Source organism: Pipistrellus hanaki, assembly GCF_964339955.1.
Source record: "Pipistrellus hanaki genome assembly, chromosome: X".
Lineage (NCBI taxonomy): Eukaryota > Metazoa > Chordata > Mammalia > Chiroptera > Vespertilionidae > Pipistrellus > Pipistrellus hanaki.
Window position 1 is genome coordinate 91,792,197 of NC_140524.1, and position 23,944 is coordinate 91,816,140.

The following is a 23,944-nucleotide window of genomic DNA, read 5'->3' on the forward strand; positions in this document are numbered from 1 at the left end:
TAAGAAGAAGAAATTTATTTCAAATAGGTTCCGTGATACATGTGCTACAGCAAAAGCTAGTTGTAGCAGTTTCCTTTCAAACCAGCAGTGATACGTAATTTAGACATTATTTGGGAATGAGCAGTTTCTGAGAGAATCAATCCAGTAATTTTTGCATTTATTATAGACCCTAATTTCAGTACTAGAGAGGTTACATTTGCATCACCAAAAAATGAGAATAATTGATACTACGGTGAAATTCACTCCCCAGCACTACTTTGAAAATATATCGCTAATTTGGTAATAGAAAATCTGATTTGATCCAAATTCTTCAGTCATCATCTACTGTTGGCTTGATTGTCACTCCTCTTCTTATTTGACCCCAACCAATTAAACTGCAAAATGAAAATGAAAGAAACTGTGAGTTTTGGGCTCTTTCATTATTACCACACAATCATTTGACAGAACTGGTTTTACTTGCCTATCTGCTCAATCAGAATGTTTCCAAAACCTGCTCCTCCATAGAGCTCACACTATCATCTTAGATTCTTAGACCCAGACAGATGGATTCCAGTCAGAATGAATGACAGAAGAAAAAAAAAAAAAATTGCTACTACAAATATGCTCATCTTCACTCTATCAAAACTCATCCACTCCAGAACTGCCAAGAGCCTTCCCATCCACCTAAGGAACCACACCGTTACAAAACCCCTCCCTCTGATATTTTTTAAAAATCTCATTCTCTATCCTTTTCTCCATTCACAGCACCTCAGCATATCACAATGGCTTTAGCATTACCTTAGCTGGTAAAGGACATTAAAAGGACTAGATAGTCTATTATTGGCAGATTACTCTCAACAGCAGAGGGACCTCTGCTTCCTCTTCCAATGTCTGCTCTATTAAGTGACTAAGCTGGATTGCTAACTCAACTGTAGCTTCTAGAACAAAATCCACCTCCACATGGGTTAAAACCACAATTCCAAAGAATGTAACAATCACCCAGCCAGCATAGCTCAGTGGTTGAACATCAACCCGGGAATCAAGAGGTTACTGGTTTGATTCCCAATCAGGGCACACGCTTAGGTTATGGGCTCAATCCCCAGTAGGGAGAGTGCAGGAGGCAGCCAATCAATGATTCTCATCATTGATGTTTCTATCTCTCTCCCCCTTTCTTCTCTAAACTCAATAAAAAATATTTTCAAAATGTTAAGAATCATTCAGATGCTCTCATTTCTTTGAACAATTTTAGTAATTCTCTAAGGAGACATCACCACCTATATAAGTATTCCAGCCAAGAATATAAAACCTGAATCTAATCTTAGAAAACATCAGATAAACCCAAATTGAGGAAGAGTCTATGAAGTAACTAGCTGGTATTCTTTAAAGCTGTCAATGCCAAAACAATGAAAGGTTAAGGAAGTTCCAGACTAGACATCAAAGAGACATGAAAACTAAATGCAATGCATGACTCAGTCTGGAAGGACATTGAAGACAATATTGGGACAAGCAATAAAACTGGAATATGGACTGTAGATTTTATTATTTTATCAATGTTAAACTTCTTTACATAGTTATATAAAAGAATATCTTTGTTTTTAGGAAATATACGAAGTATTATGAGATCAAGAGGCATGGTTATAAACAACCTAATCCTCAAACGGTTCAGAAAGTTTATTCATATATTTATATATAAATATATATGCACACACACAAAGTAAATTGTGCATTTGGGAAAAGGGAATACAGGAGTTGTGTGTGCAACTCTTGTAATTTTCCTGATAAGTCTGAATTTATTTCCAAATGAAAGTTTTAAAAAGCCATAGACAAGGGAAATACTGAACCAAATTCATTGGTTTTTCATAGGTGTCCATCACAAATCAGGGCTGTACACGCCCGGAGCAGCCAGGTCGGGAGCGGCAGTGGCCAGACCTGGAGCAGCTGGTTGTGGAACGGACCAGAGCAACAGAGGCCAGGCCCGAAGCAGCCAGGCCTGGAACAGCTCACTCCTCGCCTGCCTCCGCCCCAAGGCTGCCTCTCAGACATGGCTGGAAACTTTTGGGGGAACTTGAGGGTCTGCTGAATCAAGTGATGAAGGCTTAGATGCCTTGTGTGGGGCCTGGATGAGGTTGGTTGATCTATTTGGAAATGTCTTTTGTGTGAAGTGTATCCTTGGGCATGTGGAGGTATTATTGATTTGAGAAAATGCTAAGTAACTGATTTACTATCTGAAAAATTTAAAGTTCTGAAAGTTTAAGGTCTTTCGCCAAAAAGAGGTTTTAAAGCTAACACCTTAATTTTAATGGAGAAAGGGAATGACAAGCCCTTCCCACCCAGAACAGGTAATCCAATTCCAGCCAGCAGCCATCTTTAAACAATGTGTCCATTTACACTTGAATGGCTACACCTTTGGCAAGTTTACATGTAAACAAGTTTGCTCTCAATTCCCAGGGCAGAAAAAAAACAAGGTTTAAAATTATTAGATTTTAAAATTTATTCTTAGAAGTGTAAAAGTTTATTAATTAAAAAAAAAAAAAAAAAAAAAGGAGATTGAAAAACCTGATGAACAATAATAGCGGTTCATTGTAGTAGAGTCAGAGATATGGGAGGGAAGTGGTCTGACTGTTGGGGGGGGGGAAGGGAGGGAGGAAGAGACTGAACATAAACTGTGCACCTATGGATGAGGACAATGGGGGGTGGGGAGGGGGCGGAGGGAGGGGTGGGAACCTGGTGGAAGGGGGAAGAAATGAGGAACCTTTGTAATAATATGAACAATAAAGATTAATTTAAAAACAAAAGAAAAAAAAAATCAGGGCTGGAAATAAAGATTACAAAGTCATCCAAATAAATACAGTTTAAAGTTAAAGCCGCAATAACTGTTGCATTGAAGGAAAAGTGTGTGTGAAAGAGTGTGAGTGTGTGCGTGTGCCCGTGCACACCACCAAGGATCTAAGAAAATTAACTGTGTCTTCTTTATTAGATAGTAGCAAAGGCTAATACACTTACCGCCAGTGTTTCTCAACCCTTCGGCTAAGGGCAATTTTTTCTCCTACTTCCGTGCACACAGGATTAGTCAGAACAATTTTGCCCAAATCGGCCTTGACTGCACTAACTCGTCCTCCAGTCGACAAGGATCCTATGTTCACCATGAGCACTTCATTCTTAGACAACTTTTGTACCTAGGAAAATAAAAATAAACCTCAATATCAAGTAAATGTGTTCCAAAACTTGTTTTCTGACATCCTTGCCAACAACAGATGTCAGCAACTTTCTATCTCTACCAGAATAATCTTGAAACTAAAAATAAATAAATAAATAAATAAACAAATAAATATCAAATGATGCCCTAGCCAGTTTGGCTCAGTGGATAGAGTGGACCCAGGTTTGATTCCAGTCAAGGGCACATGCCTCAGTTGCAGGCTCGATCTCTGGCCCTGGATGGGACACGTGCAGGAGGCAATGAATCTATTGGAGGACACACAGATGTTTCATTCTCTGTCTCTCCCCCTCCCTCCCACTTTAAAAATCGATGGGAAAATATCCTCAGGTGAAGATTAACAAGAAAGTAAGTAAAATGGGTAACAGGACTATAACATTGTCACGACATACTTTTCCGTTTTGTTTGGTTTCATTTTAAACCGACTGCCATAGTGAAATTCTCCACTTTCAAGAAGTCAAATTTATTTATTTATTTTTTTAATCCCATGTTAACTGTAAAACTGGTCTTTACATCACTGTCACTTTTTTTGAAACAGGAATTATGGAAAGCACTTACTTTTGCAGCTTTTTTGTCTCCTTCGGTGCGCACACCTAGAAGGCGTCTAAGCAGGAAATAGGAGATTTCCAATTCCGTGAAGATCTCAGGTAAAGCTCCAACTGCACCGAGGACCTGCCCCACCATTCTGTCAGCCCGGCACAAAGTGGGGTCAATCTTGGTTCCAACTCCTGATATGAAATAAGATATATCCTATGAAATAAAGAGCTAATATGCTAATTAGACGGAACAGCCAAACAACTTTCCAGATGAACTTGGACTGTGAGGGCTGAACCCTTGCATGATTTCATGCATCGGGCCTCTAGTGTTTGTATGCCTGTATGTATGTGTGTGTACACGTTCCAACTTTTTTCCCTACAAAGCTGTTTACCCCAAAACGTACTCAAACAAGTACAGCACACACCTATACATTTTAATACTTAGATTTTCATAGTCATATAACAGCCACATAGGTTTGGCAAAAAAATCCATTTTACCTGAAGAAATAGAACTGTAAACTCCCAGGTTAGTTGTGTATTTGAAATCAGAAAGACTCTCCTAACTTAAATTCTAAACAAAGGACAAAGAGATAATAGATTAACTAAAAAATGCATCTATCCTTAATGAAGGCTAAAAAGATACAAAATTCATGAGTAGTGTGAAGAATATCTGCCTGCCATTTCTCCCCTAGGCGGGTAAAAAAGATAGCTTGAAGATTTTATATATGATTCCTAGGATCCACTTCAAAATGTGTTAGCAGTGTATCTTTTGAATAGGAGAGGAATAGACATAAAGAGGAAGCAAGATTGGACAGTATTCGTAATCTGTTGAAGTTGGGTGGTGGGTACATGTGTTATCTCTCTCCCCACTCTGTCTCCCTTCTCCCCTTTCTAAAATTAATGAACATATCCTGGGGTGCCAATTAACAAAAGGAGTATCTATAATATATCTTTTTGAGTAATTCATTTCCCATGAAAAGTGCCATGAATATCCACAAATGAAAACGTAGCCCTGGCTGGTGTGGCTTAGTTGGTTGGGTGTCATCCCATATACTGGAGGGTCCTCAGTTCAATTCTTAGTAAGGGCACATGCCCAGATTGTGGGCTTGCTCCCCAATGGGGGACATGCGGGAGGTAGCCAATCGATGTTTCCCTCTCTCACATTGATGTTTTTCTCTCTCTCTCCCTCTCCCCTCCTGCCTCTCAAAAATAACATAGGGATGAGAGGAAAATCCTTACCAATGAGACCCCCTGGAGCAGCGTACTGAAGATCATTATGTTCCGCAAACAGTGATACAATTTTGGAAAAGATTGGTTTACACATGAGTTTTCCTTCACTATCTTTGGAAACTATACCAGGTCTGACTTCTATCTCCTGGCCCACCTGTAAAAAAATAAATAAATTAATAATTAGAATTACTTCATTTAGAATTAGGGACAACACAATTCCCATTTACACATAAAAAGTCCCAACAGAAAGACCACAAAACTGAAAAGGCAATCCTTTTTCTATTTCAAAGATCACAGCAATAAAAAAAAGTAAAAAAGATCTCCCAAACCAGAACCATCCCATTGTTCCTAACCAGCTACCACATAAGCCTATTTACACAAAAAATGTGGGGTACTAAAAGACATCTATATCAAGTACTAGGCACCAAGAAAAAGATTTTTGGCCTGGACGGGTAGCACAGTTGGTTAGAGTTGTCCCAATATGCCGAGGCTGCAGGTTTGATCCCCAATAAGAGCACATACAAGAAGCAACTAATACAGAAATAAGTAGAACAAATTGATCTCTCTCTCAAATCAATAAATTATTTTAAAAAGAGTTTCATGTCTTTAGAAAAAAATTTTTTTTTTCAATCTAAAATATTCATATACTGTTTTCCTGATTAAGACCTAGGAAGTACATGATTTTCTAACCACTTTGCTGTACATCTGAAACAAATACAGAATAATACTGAATGTAAACTGTAACGGAAAGAAAAACAAAAAAACTAAAAAGACCAGGGGAAAACAAAGCAAAATCATAAAATCATAGCCAGTAGATTTTTGGTAGTGAGCACACAATGGAGTATACAGATATTGTATTGCAAAGTTGCAAAAACCTGAAATTTAAATGTTATTAACCAATTTACCCAAATTAAATAAACACAAAAACACACAATCACCAAAACCCAACTTACCTTTAACACTCCTTTTAAAATACTACCCCCAGCTACACCACCTTTAAGATCATCTACTTCACAGCCAGGTTTGTTGACATCAAAGGACCTAATAACTAAAAATAAAACAAATTAAAGCCGAGTCTATACACTTTAATTTTATACACTTTAATTTTATATGAAATATTATTTTCTAAGTTAATTTCCCTAAAATAGTACACACGTAAGATTTACACCATAGGGGTGAGTTTGTGACAATCTGATATTATTACTCCAACTAAGTTTATTGCAGTCTTATGAAAAAGTGGCAATAACGTAAAAGTTCACTGATAGGAGGCATTTTATGGTCCATCAATACTAGGGATTGTTGCCAAAACTGGTTTGGCTCAGTGGATAGAGCGTGGGCCTGCAGACTGAAAGGTCCCGAGTTCGATTCCGGTCAAGGGCATGTACCTTGGTTTCAGGCACATCCCCAGTAGGGGGTGTACAAGAGGCAGCTGGTTGATGTCTCTCTTTCATCGATGTTTCTAACCCTCTATCCATCTCTCTTCCTCTCTGTAAAAAGATCAATAAAATATATTTTTTAAAAAATACTAGGGATTGTCATGCAGCCATTAAAGAATGTAGAACCATAGCCGAAACCAGTTTGGCTCAGTGGATAGAGCATCGATCTATGGACCGAAAGGTCCTAGGTTCGATTCCGGTCAAGGGCATGTACACTGGTTGCGGGCACATCCCCGGTAGGGGGTGTGCAGGAGGCAGCTGATCGATGTTTCTAGCTCTCTATCCCTCTCCCTTCTTCTCTGTTAAAAAAAAAAAAAAAAAAAAAAATCAATAAAATATATTTAAGAAAAGAAAAAAAAGAATGTAGAACCATATATGCCAGTCTGGAAGGATACTATTAAGGGGGGAATAAACTAGTTACTAAAATAACACACACAGTATTGATTCCACCTCCACAAAGAAAAACTGAAACTAAATACATGATGATGTGAGCAAAGAGAGGTATGGGAATAATATATGCCAATTGTTTAACTTTGGTTACTTCAGGGCTAAGGGGCTAGAAGTGGGAGGCAGGGACATTATGGACTTTTTTGTTTTCTTTATATACCTCTATACAACTCCTGAAATAAAAATTGAGTTTTAAAACTATAAAACAACTCTAGGACTATAAGACCTACACTTAGGTCCTGAGAGCAGTCAGTGTCTCTTAACAATGGGTATGCATCACAATGGCCCAAGAGAAGAGAACACTTCCCACAACACACAGGTGGGCCCAAAAGGGCTCAAATGTGTTTTGAAAAGGCTTCTACATCTCTGTAAAAATCACAAGCTTAGCACTAGCTGGTTTGGCTCAACAGACCAGCAAAGTGAAGGGTCCTGGGTTCAATTTCGGTCAAGGGCACATGGCTGGATTATAGGCTCAATCCCCAGTAGGGGGAATGCAGTAGGCAGCTGATCAATGATTTTCTCTCATCATTGATATATATCTCTCTCCCTTCCTCTATGAAATCAATAAAATAAGAAAGAAATCACAAGCTTTGATGATCAAATTATAGCAATACTGATATTTTAAACTTAAATGAAAGTGAAAGGGACATGAAAATCTTCATTAATGGTACAAATCTGTGTGAGAGTTCTAATATTCTGTTCTTTATTACAACATAATCCCATAGAGAATATTGTGTTATTCCATCTCAATCACGTAACATATATACAAAAAGGTTACATTTCTTCTGCATTCAGGACTCTGGCCCTGATCCAATAATGCAATCTAGCATTGCCAATATGCTCTCAAAACTCAATAATTAAAAAACATTTTTCAATGGAGATTATAATTTATTATTACTTCTGCAGATATAGGAAATAGCAATAAATACTCTTAAGGGGGAATCACCAATGTAGAAAAGATCCAATTTAAGAGTTAAAGACAAATCTTGCCGAAACTGGTTTGGCTCAGTGGTAGAGTGTCGGTCTGCAGACTGAAAGGTCCCGGGTTCGATTTCGGTCAAGGGCATGTACCTTGGTTGCGGGCACATCCCCAGTAGGGGGTGTGCAAGAGGCAGCTGGTCGATGTTTCTCTCATCGACGTTTCTAGCTCTCTATCTCTCTCCCTTTCTCTCTGTAAAAAAATCAATAAAATATATTAAAAAAAAAAAAGAGTCAAAGACAAATCCTATCACTTACCAATAAGTCGGGGTTCTGAAGTAAAATCTCTCGGCGGTACTGGGATTTTCTTTACTATGTACTCACACACAACTTCAATATTATATTTCAGCTGTGCAGAAATTGGAATAATAGGAGCACCTTCTGCTACTGTACCTATATGACAAAATTGAGAAAAATCAGAATTCTTCAATTTTACAAAACTTGTTCTATACATGTTACAGGAAACTATTAAGAAACAGATGCCTACACACATTCCCACACAAGTGCCAGCAACCAGTAGAAAGTGATAATTTTGTTTAGAAAGGTGGCAGTATTCCGTTTGCTTTTACTCCTGAAAATGGGTACTATTCCCTTTAAGAGAAAAATGTTAAAATACATTTAATATACTAAGATGATAAAACGGTTTAAAGGAATAAAATATTAACACTCCTGGGAAAGAACACTTTACTAGTTGAAAGATTTCTAGTAACATGTAATTAACTTACCAATAAATGTTAAAATTATAGACTCTTTGCTAATCAAAGACTACTGCACATATTAATATTTGCTCCTTATTAATTATATGTCAAACAGGCTGGTCAAAGAAATGGAACAAACAGAATTAATTTTAATCAATATGACTTATTCTTTTACATTATGAAAGAACTGGGTTCTGTGGAAAGTCAACCTTTCGAACAAGAAAAACAAGGCTGAGAGAGAATCAAATGTCAACAATAAGATGTATCATGTCTTCCCTGATATGAAGAACACTAGCTGGTAGAGAAAGGGATGATGAAGTTTAAATAAATGATTGTCAGTTCCAATTCTCCAAGTAGCTACACATTTTAAGAATTTATTTAAGAACTGTTTTTTAAGTGCTTTGTTCATTTTATTATCACTGAGGATTTTTTAATTTATTTTTAAAAAAACATTTTTACTGATTTCAGAGAGGGAGAGGGAAGAGATAGAAACATCAATGATGAGAATCATTGATCGGCTACCTCCTCCATGCCCCATACTGGAGGTAGAGCCCACAATCCAGGCATGGGCCCTTGAAAGGAATTGAACCCAGGACTCTTCAATCCCCAGGCTGACACTCTATCCACTGAGCCAAACCAGCTAGGGCTCACTGAGGATTTTTACTAAACTGGTAGTTTCCAGAATACAACTTCACTTCTCTCAACCAGCAAAAATATATTTGTCTATTCATTCAGAAACATTGATTTCACCAGATGGTAGGTAGAGAAAAATAAGGCTTACCCTGTTTTATATAATCTATTAAGCTAACATCTGGTACCTGGATTAACTAGCTCTCCAAGTGATCCATAGATGTATTAGATATTACGGCTTCTTACCTTGTACAAATGCAAGGATCTGTTCATATTGTTCTTTAGCCTGGCTTTCTTTCACCAAATCAATTTTATTTTGTAAAATCAAAATATGCTTCAGTTTCATGATTTCTATAGCAGCCAGGTGTTCAGACGTCTGAGGCTGAGGACAAGACTCATTACCAGCTAAATGACAAAGAATAAAATAGATGCATGAGAATTAGCTAGAAATATTTGTCAGAAGAGGCAAATTCATGAGACATAAAGCAGATTAGTAGTTGCCAGAGCTGGACTGGGGGAGAATAGTGACTGTTTAATGGGCATAGGGCTTTCTTTTGGGGTAATGAAGATGTTCTGGATCTAGACAGTGATGATGCTTGTACAACACTGTCAGTGTACTTAATGCCACCAATTTGTACACTTTAAATGGCTAAAATGATAAGTCTGCCTCCTGCACACCCCCCACTGGGGATGTGCTCGCAACCAAGGCACATGCCCTTGATCAGAATCGAACCCGGGACCCTTCAGTCCACAAGCTGACACTCTATCCACTGAGCCAAACCGGTCAGGGTGAGTGAAAAGACACTTACTACAAGCTATGAATTTCAACTAATCATTCCCTAACAAAAAAAGGGAAGAACACTAATAGTAAAGATAACCACCAGTGTATTATAAAGAAATAGGCATGTTTTGTTGGGCACTCCAACGGTCATTTCTCTATGCAGTAATGTTGAGGTGTCCTATATTATATTCCTTGGCATGCTTTTTTTCATGTTTGGGGCTTAATGTCACAGGAAAGTCATGGTATCCTGCCACCTGTGAAGAATAGGCCCAAGTTGCTGTTGGTGTGTTATTCACAGAGGAGCCATTCTTCAGGCGCTCTGCTCTCTTCACACCCACCTTGGCATACTTTTAAAAATAAAAGTAAGAAGTTATGTCATGTGATGTGTGGAAAATGAACTATTGACTTTTAAAAATATATACTACCATACGAATTCTACAGGCCCTAGGTCTATCTTGTTTAATATTTTGTGATAGCTGGTAGGCAGGGATGTCATCTAGTATTTCATGTTAGTTTCCATTCATGTCACCCTTAGGTAATGGATATGGCCTTTAAAGGCCGTTCCCCTTTAAATATTTCATCTTGGATTTGCTCCACATTGATTTGTCCAAACCAATTCTGATGTTACTTACCTATCAACAGAAGAGCTGCATCCATCACTGCGGCACCGTTCAGCATAGTAGCCATTAAAATATCGTGGCCAGGACAGTCAACAAAGGAAACATGCCTACCAATGAAGAAATAACAATCAGTCCTCCAATGCTTCAAGATACAAGTTATAGATTTCCCAAAATTAAATCACTTTAATGCAGAATATAAGTATTACATATGAATATGGAAAAAATATAAATATTTATTACTTCTATAAAGGCAAGTGGTGCCAAAACCGGTTTGGCTCAGTGGATAGAGCGTCAGTATGCGAACTGAAAGGTCCCAGGTTTGATTCCGGTTAAGGGCATGTACATTGGTTGCGGGCACATCCCCGGTAGGGGGTGTGCAGGAGGCAGCTGGTGGATGGCTCTCTCATCAATGTTTCTAGCTCTTTATCCTTCTCCCTTCCTATCTGTAAAAAAAATATAAAAAATCAATAAAAATAAAGTCAAGTGGTTACAGGACTTGGTGTTTCTAGACCTTGAAAATAAGATTATCGCCGAGACCGGTTTGGCTCAATGGATAGAGCGTCGGCTTGGGGACTGAAAGGTCCCGGGTTCGATTCCGGTCAAGGGCATGTACCTTGGTTGCAGGCATATCCCCAGTAGGGGGTGTGCAAGAGGCGGCTGATCGATGACTCTCTTTCCTCGATGTTTCTAGCTCTCTATCTCTCTCCCTTGCTCTCTGTACAAAATCAATAAAATATATTAAGAAAAAAAAAAAGATTATCTACTCGCTGAGAGTCAAATCGCTATAGATCATTACAAAGCGAATGAAATTAACTACGTAGTAACTAGAAATAACTGAAGAGACAGAAATTCCCAAATCCAATGAAAATAAATACAGTATGAAGTGTGTATAGGGAATTTCACCTATTTGAAAGCTAACAGTGTTAACAGAATGGGCATTGCCATCTGAAAAAATAATTTGCCTAAAATTTCTCTAGCACTTTCAAAAGCTGGAATTGGGCCGGCTTTTGATAAAATTCTCTGCCCAGCTGGTCATGGTTCAATTCCTGATCAGGGCACATGCCTGGGTTGTGGGCCATCCAAAAGGCAGCCATGATTTTCTCTCATCATTGATGTTCCTATCTCTCCCTTCTTCTCTTAAAATCAATAAAAATATGTATTTTAAAAATGAATGGCTTTGTTCTTCCCTTTAGAATAGAAACATCTATTTAAAAGCATATGTTAAAATAACAAAACCATTCAGCGATTAGGCTCTCTGTTTAATATCCTGGTTCATATACTTCAAAGAGCTCCGACCACAAAGCATAAAGTGTTTTTAGCACCAAAGAGGTCACCTGACTAATTTGAAGTTTCCTTTGGTCCCTGGAATGTCTGTAGGAAATTCATCAGGTGTGCTACTTCCACAGGATCTGTAACATTCTGGCCGAGGACAACTTGGGTCATCAAGTTTATAAATCTAAAAGATTCAATGAAAAGAAGATTTGGATTTTGTTATCTGCACTTTCCAATTAAAGTTGATGTTTAGTTCCACAGTACAGGGCTCACCTTAGCATTAGCATATCCCAGCTTGATTGTAATATTTCTTTCTAGCTCATTTTTGAATCTTACAGTATGAACTCCGGAAATAGCTTTTACAACTGTGGATTTTCCATGAGCTACGTGGCCAATCGTACCTACAGACAAAATTCAAAAAATTAATTCACATGCACTTAATTGCACCAATTATTTTTTGCAATTAACAATGGACCAGAAAAACAAAGCCATAAACTCATTATAAAATATCAATGTAAAACCAACAGTGGCTTCAATTTTTTGCCTACATATTTCTTTAAAATATATTTTTATTGATTTCAGAGAGGAAGGGAGAGGGAGAGACAGAAATATCAATGATGAGAGCCTTCCCCCTCTCCCTTCCACTCTTTCTAATGGGAAAAATATCCTTGTGTAAGGATCAACAACAACAAAAAAAGCCATACTTAGCATACTAAAAATTATTCACCTCATGTTTTTAATCACAGGAAAGATTGCCTTCATTTAAAATAGACACTCAAGGCCCTGGCTGGGTAGTTCAGTAGGTTGGAGCATCATCATAATATACCAAGGTTGTGGTTTCCATCTTGGTCAGGGTACACACAAGCAGCAACCAATGAACACATAAATAAGTGGAACAACAAATCGATGTTTCTCTCTCTTAAATCAATAAATAAAACTTTTAAAATAAGAATACTATTTGACATTGAAATTGGGACTCAAAAGAACTGTTGGGCTGAAGCCAGTTTGGCTCAGTGGTAGAGCGTCGGTCTGCGGACTGAAAGGTCCCGGGTTCGATTCCGGTCAAGGGCATGTACATTGGTTGCGGGCACATCCCCGGTGGGGTGTGCAGGAGGCAGCTGGTGGATGTTTCTCTCTCATCGACGTTTCTAGCTCTCTATCTCTCTCCCTTCCTCTCTGCAAAAAATCAATAAAATATATATTTAAAAAAAAAAGAACTCTTGGGCCGAAACCGGTTTGGCTCAGTGGATAGAGCGTCAGCCTGCGGACTGAAGGGTCCCAGGTTCGATTCCAGTCAAGGGCATGTACCTTGGTTTCGGGCACATCCCCAGTAAGGGGGGTGCAGGAGGCAGCTGATCAATGTTTCTCTCCCATCGATGTTTCTCTCTATCCCTCTCTCTGAAAAATCAATAAAATATATTAAAGAAAAAAAAGAAAAGAACTGTTGGCCCAGAAAGGAACTCACAGACTGATTCATTTGCCTCTCAAACAGCCCAAATTTACAGACTGATTCATTTGCCTCTCAGTATAACCATTATGGCTTGTTTCAGTTTAGGTTCTTATAAGGGTATTTCGTAGATCACATGATCTCACACATCTAAAGGAAATGATGAAGAACATAGGCTGATGAACAAAAACTGACTCAGAGAAAGAGAAGCACCGAACAGACTTTCAAACCTCAGAGGGAAAGCAGGGGAGGGTGGGGGTAAAGGGGAAGAGACCAACCAAAGGACTTGTGTGCATGCATATGGGCCTGGCCAGTGGCCATGGACAAGGGGGGGTGGGGAGGGTAAGGGCATATGTAGGGAGGGGTTTGGGATGGGATTGGGGGGATGAGGACAATTATGTGATACCATAATCAATAAAAAAAAATTAAAATTAAAAAGATACATATATTCAGAAATTTTCCAGTATTCCCAGAGTAAAATAAATAGGTATGATAAGCCTAACCAAAAGGAATCCATGAAAATAAGAAAACCCAGGTTTAATTACAGTAATGATGTCAAGGACAGCATATATCTTACAACTCTTTAATATCCTTACTTTTTAAGTAGGTTTTACTGTGCTGTTTGTACAGACTCTCAAACAGCCCAAATTTACACTCAGTCGACATAACTTCTCCTCTACAGTTGTAGGTGTCAATTAAGGGGAAAAAAATACTCTACATAATAATAGCCTATATAGCAAATAAAACTTTCAAAAACACTCTGCCCTTGCAATAACCCTGTGTGACAAGTACAGCCACATTTTTATTTCTTACTTAAAGTGCTACATGACTACATACTGCCTTATGCTATTAAACTTCTCATATGTCTGTATTCCCCCCCGCCCCCACCTAGTCTGTAAGGTAAGCATGGGTAACATGTGCTTCCCAAAGAAAACAAGGAAGTGCTTTGCTCACAAGCGCTCACAGTCTGTTTGAATATCTGCCACCTTATATAATTCAGGTAATCACACAAAGGGAGAGAAAATCACTTGCTGGAGATCAGGCAACTCAGGTCTCCAAGAAGTTCTTCTTATCTTACCTATATTAATCGTGGCTTGCCTGCTGATTACTTCGTGGGAAAGTGGCGTCAGTTTGGTAACGTCCTGCAATCAAACATTTTACTTTTACTTTTGATCACTACACATAAGGCAAGTCACAACTTTCCCCTTTCACTTTACACTTGACCTAAGATGACCACTATGAGGACAGCTCTCTTCTGTAAGCAATCCTGCACTCAGATGACTGGCAAGTTTTCAAAGTCCTTCTCCATAAAACTATACTCCTCTGCTCTCTAGAGAACACCTTGACATTAGCACTGAAGACAAACTTTCAAAAGTGAAAGCCTTAATGACATTTAGGTGTCAGGATCTCACGCCCCCGCTGCCCAGATCGCGGACGTGCCGAGATGCAGGTGGCGGCGGCAGTGCCGGCAGCACGCCGGCAGCAGCGCGGCTCAGGACCTCCGGCTCCAGAGCCAACCACGCTCCTGCAGCCCGGCACTGCCTTGTCTCAACGCCACTCGGGAGGCCCTGTCTTCCCCACTCTCCAGTTCTCTCCGTATTGCCCCAGATCGAACCTTACCAAAGTGGCGAGATCTTGGCGAGAAAGATGCGGCTGGCCGAGAGTCACGCCAGCCTCACCCCCCGCCATCTTGTCGGTAGAGGAAGGAAGTCGCCGCGGCAACCGCCAGAGAAACGCAGGGCGGGGGAGGAGGGGCGGAGCGACGAAAAGCAGGCAGGCTAGGACCCGGGCCGGGGCTAGGAGAACGACCGGTGCGGCGGGGCCTCATCCCTTGGGCTTCTTTCTGCTTCGGTTCATACGGTACCTGCCGGCGGCATGACTAGAAAACGCGAGGCGAAACTCCGGGGTCTGTTCGTAGCGGGCCTGTCAGTTATTTGCGCAGGCAGCGCGGAGGGCAGCTCCCCAAAAGGCCCCTTGCTACGCGGGTGAAACTGACGGCGCGCGCGCCGGCTCCGGAGAAACCATTTCCGGTTTCCCGCGGGGGTGGCCGGAAGGGTTTCTCAGGACCTGGGAACTTTAGGTAGGATGTGAGGACAGACTGTGGGAACCGAGTTTTTTCACTCACTTCCGCAGTTTCCGAAGGAGAAGTCCGCGTGGGCCCCGCCCACCGGTGACGGAGCTAGAGCCGGGAGGAGGCCACGCGCTGAGCTGGCCACGTTCACGTCGCCTCGCGTCACAGGCGGACGGCGGGCAGGGCGCCCCCGCGCGGAGGTTCCGCGGCCGGCGGATGGGAAAAGCGAAGTGGAACAACTTACTCTCCGTCGTTTCTGGTCCGTAGTGGCGCAGAATGGAGTTAGCATAGAATAAGAAGCTGGGTGGGAGTGGAAGGGGTGGGGATTGGTAAAATATGTACACATATAATAACCTTAATAAAAAAAAGGGAAAAAAAAGAATTAGAAGCTGGGAGTCAGTAAGACCTCCCAAAAATGGTGGGGTTTTTTTGTTTGTTTTTTTAAAAAGCTGATCCAAGAAAACCCACTTCTTTAATGGAAATATTACCAGTAAATTGATATTTAAAAATGTAAAGCTTGCTGAGATTTAACCCTTTTTCATCCAGTGTTTAAAAGAATGCAAGTTTTTTTCCTCCCCCGTGTATTTCTAGGCTTTATAAATTTTCTGTCATGAACATGTTTTCACTTCTGGTCAGAAAAAATGTAAGGAGAGTTGAATAAGAATTTAGGTTATCTGTGTTCATTTGCTTAAGAAAGATGATAATGGGTATGTTTATAAGTTTTAGGTACAACGGTTTACCTAAAATGGGAAGATATATTTCAATAAATACATTCATTGGTTAAGTGATGGCAGAACCTGTACAATATTTTGTATTTAGTGGAGGCAATTAATTCTAAATTTAGGAACTTAGTTTATAAATTTAGAATTTATCTGACATTGTAAATAGTTGTATCACCAATTCAGAAAACCCAGATGATAACAATGTGTCATTAGTGGTGATGGTTACACTACTTTGTGAATATACTAAAAAATCAGTGACCTGTACATTTTATTTTAAATTTTAATTTAATTTTTATTGATTTCAGAGAGGAAGAGAGAGGGAGAGAGTGGTAGAAACATCAAAGATGAGAGAGAGCCATTGATCTGCTTCTTCCTGCACGCCCCATCAGGGCACATAGCAAGGTTTTGAGTTCCATCCCTGGTTGGGGTACATGCAGGAGGCAACTGATCAATGTTTCTTGCTCTCTCCTCCTCCCTCTCTCTCTAAAAATCAATAACAACATTAAAAAAATAGCCCTAGCTGGTTTGGATCAGTGGATAGAGCATCAGGCTGTGGACTGAAGGGTCTGAGGTTTGATTCCCTGGCCCTGGTAGGGAGTGTGCAGGAGGCAACCATGTATCTCTTTCACATTGATGTTTCTCTCTGTCTCCCCATCCCACTCTCTCTTAAAAAGAAAAAACAAAATAAAAAATATATAGCCCTGGCTGGTTTGGCTCAGTGGATAGAGCATTGGCCTGCTGACTGAAGGGTCCTGGGTTCGATTCCAGCCAAGGGCACATGCCTGGGTTGCAGGCTTGATCCCCAGTGGGGAGCGTGCAGGAGGCAGCAACATCAATGATTCTCATCATTGATGTTTCTATCTCCCTTCCTTCCTCTCTCAAATCAATAAAAGAAATATATATTTCAAAAATATATATTTAGTGTTTCTCAAAAAATGTGTACACACTTTGAATAATTATTAATTCCAATGCTTAAATTTGAAAAGGAAGAGACATCAATTGAACTATCAAAAAAAGTTTATATACATTTTGGGGGACACTATATATATATATATATATATATATATATATATATATATATATATATATATAAAATATAATATACAATACAGAATGTAATATATAGTAGTGGCCCAGTGCACAAAATTCATGCATGGGGGTGGGGCCCCTCAGCCTGGCCTGCACCCTCTCCAATTTGGGACCCCTCCTAACTGCTCCCCTGCTGGCCTGATCTCCCCCTAATCACTTCCCTGCCGGCCTGATTGACACCTAACTGCTATCCTGCAGGCCTGATTGCCCACAACTGCCCTCCCCTGTTGCGACCTGCCTCCTCCACTAGAACCCACCTCCTCTGCACAAGGCAGCAGAGACACTGGGACTGGCCTCCTCCATGCCATGTGGAGCCACAGGACCCCAGGCCTCACCACATGGAACGGGTGCAAGGCCCTGCCTTCACTGTGCGTGCGACCATCTTGTGGCGGCCATCTTGTGACAACATCGCACACAAGGGTCACCTAGGCTTTTATTAGTATAGATAGTATATAATATACAATATATAGTACACTAGTGGCCTGGTGCACAAAATTCATGCACATTAAAAGGGAATTAATTGGAGGAAATATTTTAATATTGCTATTTGCCCTTTCTCTATAAAAGAAGTGTCAGAGATGAAAGAAAATTACTAAAATGTATATGAAAATCTCTCTCCTGTCAGGGTCTGGGGCACGCCACAGGACCTAGAGTCAAGTCCCTGCCCACCACTCACATGTGCTTTGAAAACACAGGAGACCCAGACCTGGCTGGCCCCACCCCCATTGGGTGAGACCCAGTTTCCGACGGCCCCACCTCCATCAAGCCACTCCCGGTTGGGGGCGCAACCTCAGGTCCCCTGGCCTGGCACCAGGGTTGGGGGCACAGACTGAGGTCCCTCGTCAAGCCCCACTGGGCAGAGGGTATGGCCTGAGGTGTCCCGGCACAGCACTGGGGTAGGGGGTGTGTGGCCTGAGGTCCCCATCAAGCCCTGCCAGGTGAGGGGGTGCAGCCTGAGGTCCCTCGCCTCAACCAGGCACCATACAGCCTCAGATCCTGGCTGTTCGGTTATGACATTATGGCATCCCAGCTAATTTGCATATTCCTCTATTATATAGAGATAATATAAGTAAATTATTTATTTATACACACACACACACACACACACACACACACCCTAATATGCAAAGGACCAAACGGCGGAACAACTGAATAACCACTCACTATAACATCTGCTGACCACCAGGGGACGCATGTGGAACATTGTGGGCATTGGCCGCAGCAGGATGGTGGAGCAGATGAGCAGGGGCACCAGACCAAGGCAGAGTGCCAGTCATCATCATTGGGACGAGCTTCTGGTGTTTACTGAAAAATTTTTGCTCCCACATGCCGAGGTTACACCCAGCGCTCACACCTACTGTCAGTGCTGGCCCCACTTGCACCTGCTGCTGGCGCTAGAGCTGCTGCTCGCACCTGCTGATGGCGCCGGCTCTGCTCGCTCAGCAGTGGCAGGCAGCAGCGGGAGCAGGGATGCCAGCAGACGGGACCAGCAGCTGCAGCAGGAGGGGCCAGGGAGGGGTGCGGAGGATGGGCTGAGACCTGCCCCTGTGCCCACTGTAGCCTCGTGGCCCACAGTTCCTTTCAAGGTGCACAGATTCATGTACTGGGCCCCTAGTATATGATTGTATGCTGTATGTTGTATAATGTTAACCTATAATATACAATATATAATGTATAATATATAACACCCTACCTAATAAAAGAGTAATATGCAACTTAACCATCACTCCGCTCCACAAGCCACGCCCACCAGCCAATCAGAGTGAGTATGCAAATAAACACAACCAAGATGGCTACAGCCACAAAGAGCAGGAGGGAGGCGTTTCCCCGGCAATGGAGGAAGCCAAGCTTTCCGTCTGCCTTTGCTGGCCTAAGCCTCCACTCAAGGCTACTAAGTTTCAATTATCAAAGGTAAACAAATCCAAACAGAAATGGCTGCTGCCACGGAGCAAGCAGGAGGCTTTGCTCTGCTCCAGGCTACAAAGTTTCAATTGTAGAAAGTAAATATATCCCAGATACCAGGGCCTCTGCTTGGGACTCTGGGTGGGGGGGGGGGGGTGGCTGGCCTGCAAACCACCACAGGCCCCTCGCTCAGGTCGCCCCATGCCCCAAGGGAACCCTCACCCTGATCCAAGACACCCTTCAGGGCAAACCAGCTGGCCCCCACCTGTGCACCAGGCCTCTATCCTATCTAATAAAAGAGTAATATGCAGATTGACCATCACTCCAACACACAATATGGCTGCCCCCATGTGGTCAAAGATCCTACCCCTATATGGACAGAAGATGCCCAGCAAGGGAGGGCAGTTGACAGGGACCAGGTCTGCAAAGGAGGGCAGTTAGGGATGACCAGGCTGGCAGAGGAAAGAAGTTGGGGGCAAACGGGCTGGCAGGGGGGCAGTTAGACATCAATCAGCTGGCATGGGAGTGGTTAGGGGGTGATCAGGCTGGCAGACAGAAGCGGTCAGGAAGGCAGGCAGGCGAGCAGTTGGGAGCCAGCAGTCTTGGATTGTGAGAGGGATGTCCGACTGCCCGTTTAGGTACAATCCCACCGGGATCGGGTCTAAACGGGCAGTCGGACATCCCTGGAGGGGTCCCAGATTGGAGAGGGTGCAGGCTGGGCTGAGGGACACCCCCCTGCTTCCGTGCATGAATTTCGTGCACTGGGCCTCTAATATATAATATATATACATATCATTGATAATAAAATATATGCTTCATTGTCTGAAACTTTTGGAAGTAGAAATGTTACAGGAAATAATGTCATTAATAAGAATAATAGTAGTTAACAAATAATGCACTGACTTAAGTGTGAACTTTATTTAATTCTTACAACAATCTGATGAGATATATACAATTTTTAAAAGATGTATACTATTATTACCAAGGTGAGGAAACTTGATTCCTAAAAAGATTAGATAAGATTCCCATAATTCCACAGCTAGTAAGTAGCATAGATGGAACTCATAGGCAATTAATAAGCATGCTCTTTTTAGAAATTTGGGCTCTATTGAGGTAAATTTATATATATATATATATATATATATATATATATATATATACATATATATAATTTATCCATTTTAAGTACACAATTAAGTGATTTTTAGTAAATTTACAGAGTTGTGCAACTATCACCACAATCCAGATTTTGAATATCTCCATCACTCCCAAAGAGATCCTGAGTATCCATTTGCAGTCACTCCCCATTTCTACCTCTGGCCCCAGGCAACCATTAATGGTCTTTCTGTCTCTATAGATTTGCCTTTTCTGGACATCCTATATAATAGAAAGCTAATATGCAAATAGACTGAACGGCGGAACAACCGAACAACCAGTCACTATGACGTGTGCTGACCACTAGGGGACAGGCATGGAACATGGCAGGTGTTGGCAGCAGGTGGCAGAGTGCAGAACATGATGGGCATAGGCCATGGCAAGATGGTAGAGCAGGTGAGTGAGGGTGCCAGACCAAGGTGGGGGACTGATCGCTGTCATCGGGGCAAGCCTCTAGTTGTTACTGAAAATATTTTGCTCCCACATGCTGCAGTCCCACCTGGTGCTCTCACCTGCTTGCACCTGCTGCTGACATCAGAATCACTGCTCGCACCCACTGCCGGGGCCTAGTGCTGGCCCCAATTGCTTGGCACTGTCAGCGGGTGCGAGCAGCAGCTGCTGGTCTTGATAGCCTCTCAGGGCTTCTCCACCTCCCCCTGCTCCTGAGGGGCAATTGGGGCAAAGGATCTGAATAGACTTTTTTTTTTTTTTTTTTTTTGAGAGAAAGGAAGAGGGAGAGAGAGAAACACCAATGATGAGAGAGAATCATGGATCGGCTGCCTTGAGACTCACAACCCAGGCATATGCCCTTGACTGAAATCAAACCCGGGACCCTTCAATCCACAGGCCAACACTTTATCCATTGAGCCAAACCGGCTAGGGCTAGTAGATGTGGTTTTAATTTGCATTTCTCTAATGAGTAACGATATTGAGCATCTTTTCATGTACTTATTAGTCACTCATATCTTCTTTGGCAAAATATGTATTCAAAGCCATTTTTAAATTGGGCAGTTTATCTTATTAAGAGTTTTAAAATATTCTGGAAACAAGTGTTTATCAGCTACATGATTTGTAACTATTTTCTCCCAGTCTGTAGCTTGTCTGATTCATTTTCTTTTTATCAAAATATATTTTACTGATTTTTTACAGAGAGGAAGGGAAAAAGAGAGTTAGAAACATCAATGAGAGAGAAACATCAATTAGCTGCCTCCTCCTGCACACCTCCTACTGGGGATGTGTCCGCAACCAAGGTACATGCCCTTGACCGGAATCGAACCTAAGATCTTTCAGTCCCCAGGCCAATGCTCTATCCACTTTGCCAAACCGGTTAGGGCTCTATTCATTTTCTTTTTTTAATATATTTTATTGATTTTTACATAGGGGAAGAGAGAAGGATAGAGAGTTAGAAACAATGATGAGAGAGAAACATCAATCAGCTGCCTCCTGCACACCTATTGGAGATGTGCCTGCAACCAAGGTACATGCCCTTGACCAGAATCGAACTTGGGACCTTTCAGTCCGCAGGCCAGTGCTCTATTCACTGAGCCAAACCAGTTAGGGCTATTCATTTTCTTAATGGTGTCTTTGAAGGAAGAGCAAAAGTTTTAAACTTTGAAGTCCAGTTTATTTCTGCTTTTATGAATCATGCTTTATAAATATACTATTGATTTGAGATAGAGGAAGGGAGAAAGAGAAAAAGAAGGGGAGACATCAATTGGAACACCCGACTGTGGATCAAACCCACAACCGAGGTATGTGCTTTGACTGGGAATCAAACTAGCAACCTTTCAGTGCATGGGACAATGCTCAACCAACTGAGCCACACCAGCCAGGGCTACAAATCATGCTTTTGGTATCATATTTAAGAACGTGAAGATTTACCCCTCTGTTTTCTTCAGCAAGGTTTCTAGTTTTAGCTCTTACATTTAGGTCTATGATCTATTTTGAGTTAATTTTTATGTAGAGTGAGGTAGGAGTTTAACTCCATATTTTTGCATGTGGTTATCCAATTGTCCCAACACTATTTGCTGAAAAGAGAATCGTTTCTCTTTTGAATTGCCTTGGAACTTTCTTGAAAATAATTTGATCATAAAAGGGTTTATTTCTGGGCTCTCTGCTCCATTGACCTATTATCTCTATCCTTATGCCAGTACCCCGCTGTCTTGATTTCTGTAGTTTTAGATAGTATATCTGAAATTGGCAAGTGTAAAGTATAAGTCCTTTTAACCATATTCTTTTTAAAAGTTGTTTTGGCTTTTCTAGAGCCTTTGCATTTCAATATAAATTTTAGACCCTAACTGGTTCGGCTCAGTGGACAGAGCGTCGGCCTGCGGACTGAAGGGTCCCAGGTTCAATTCCGGTCAAGGGCATGTACCTTGGTTGTGGGCACATCCCCAGTGGGGGGTGTGCAGGAGGCAGTTGACCGATAATTCTCTCTCATTGATGTTTCTAACTATCTCTCTCCCTTCCTCTAAGAAAATCAATAAAATATATATTAAAAAATAAATAAATGTTAGGACCAGCCTGTGAATTTCTACATAAAAGCCTGCTAGGGATTTCTAGGGATTGTTTTGAATCGATAGATCAATTTGAGGAAAATCACCATCTTGACAATATTGAGACTTCTAGTCCGGAAGGCCATTCTGCCTCACCTATGCTTAGCATTTCAACACCCCCCACCACGACAGTGCTGCTTTTGTCCTAGGTCTCTGGACAGGGTGAAGTTCAGCGTCCTTGAAGCCAGGCACGCCCCCTCCCCCTCCCCCAGTTCCCGCTGCTATTCACGTGTGTGCACTTTCCCCGCTTTCACTAAAGCTACCCACCCCAAGCTGAAGCTGCCGGAGCCGACTTACCTGAAGTCCCTCTGTGCCCTGTGTTGGGACAAAGACATTTTGTCCTGAGAGCTATGTGATCACTGTTTTTCGAAGAACTTAGTTTTCGAACTAATAACCTCAGACCCTATATTCAATCCCGCCTCTCTCCTTAACCACGGCCTCCCAAGTCCTAAAGCTGTGCTTCTGGTTAAGCTCATTACTGGAGGCTTTTTTTTTCTCACTTCCTTCATGGTGCAAACACCATATATTAGCTCTTCACTGCTCCCCCTCACCTCAACTCTGGGGCTCTCACTTAGAATGTGTGTGTTTGCATGCACATCTACCGAAATGCAGTACTTAGGAATATGTGGCTTCTAAAGTATCGTGTTGCTTTGTACTGGTTTAGAAAGAACATAAAAATTATTAACTCTGTGAGAAAGTGTTCTGTTTAGCATCTTCATTTATTTTTTAAAAATATTTTCATTGATTTCAGATAGGAAAGGAGAGGGAGAGATAGAAACATTAGTGAGAGAGAATCACTGATCCACTGCCTCCTGCACACCCCACACTGGGGATGGAGCCCGCAACCCAGCCATATGCCGGGACAGGGAATTGAACCATGACCTCCTGGTTGATAGGTCAATGCTCAACCACCGAGCCACGCCAGCCAGGCAACATTTCCATTTATTGTAAGGGGACATTGTCTACAATGTGTTTCAAAGTAAATATATTTCATTACAATAGTGATATTAATTTCATCTTTGATGAGTGTTGAAGAACTTCCCATGCATTCCTATCTGGTATAGCATAGCACACTCTTTGTTTTACTCTATCTCACGGCTACGCCTTCTGTCTCCTTGGCAGTTCTCTATCTTCTCCCGGAGACTCCCTGCCTTTGCTGTTGCCAGTCCTTCCTGCACGTAC

At 41.5% G+C, this 23,944-nt stretch overlaps 2 protein-coding genes across 2 annotated transcripts in view; both read right to left on the bottom strand.

Moving 5' to 3' along the window:
* Positions 1–15,555, bottom strand: EIF2S3 (eukaryotic translation initiation factor 2 subunit gamma). The gene is made up of 12 exons (XM_084869671.1): positions 14,889–15,555; positions 14,347–14,410; positions 12,095–12,222; positions 11,884–12,005; positions 10,562–10,656; positions 9,395–9,553; positions 8,079–8,213; positions 5,913–6,007; positions 4,969–5,113; positions 3,752–3,921; positions 2,983–3,155; positions 1–374 (listed from the first exon to the last, which is right to left on the bottom strand). Exons 1-12 carry the CDS (start codon positions 14,955–14,957, stop codon positions 311–313), a joined length of 1,419 nt encoding a protein of 472 aa, XP_084725797.1. The 5' UTR covers positions 14,958–15,555; the 3' UTR covers positions 1–310.
* LOC311614675 (uncharacterized protein) overlaps positions 15,036–23,944 on the bottom strand; it is a gene marked incomplete at its 5' end in the record, with an annotated part of 18,291 nt that continues 9,382 nt past the window's right edge. Inside the window, 2 exons of the mRNA XM_084869766.1 lie at positions 15,036–15,147; positions 15,394–15,611. Coding sequence (XP_084725892.1) covers positions 15,093–15,147; positions 15,394–15,611 — 273 coding nt within the window. The 3' untranslated portion in view covers positions 15,036–15,092. The remainder of the gene's footprint in view (positions 15,148–15,393; positions 15,612–23,944) is intronic.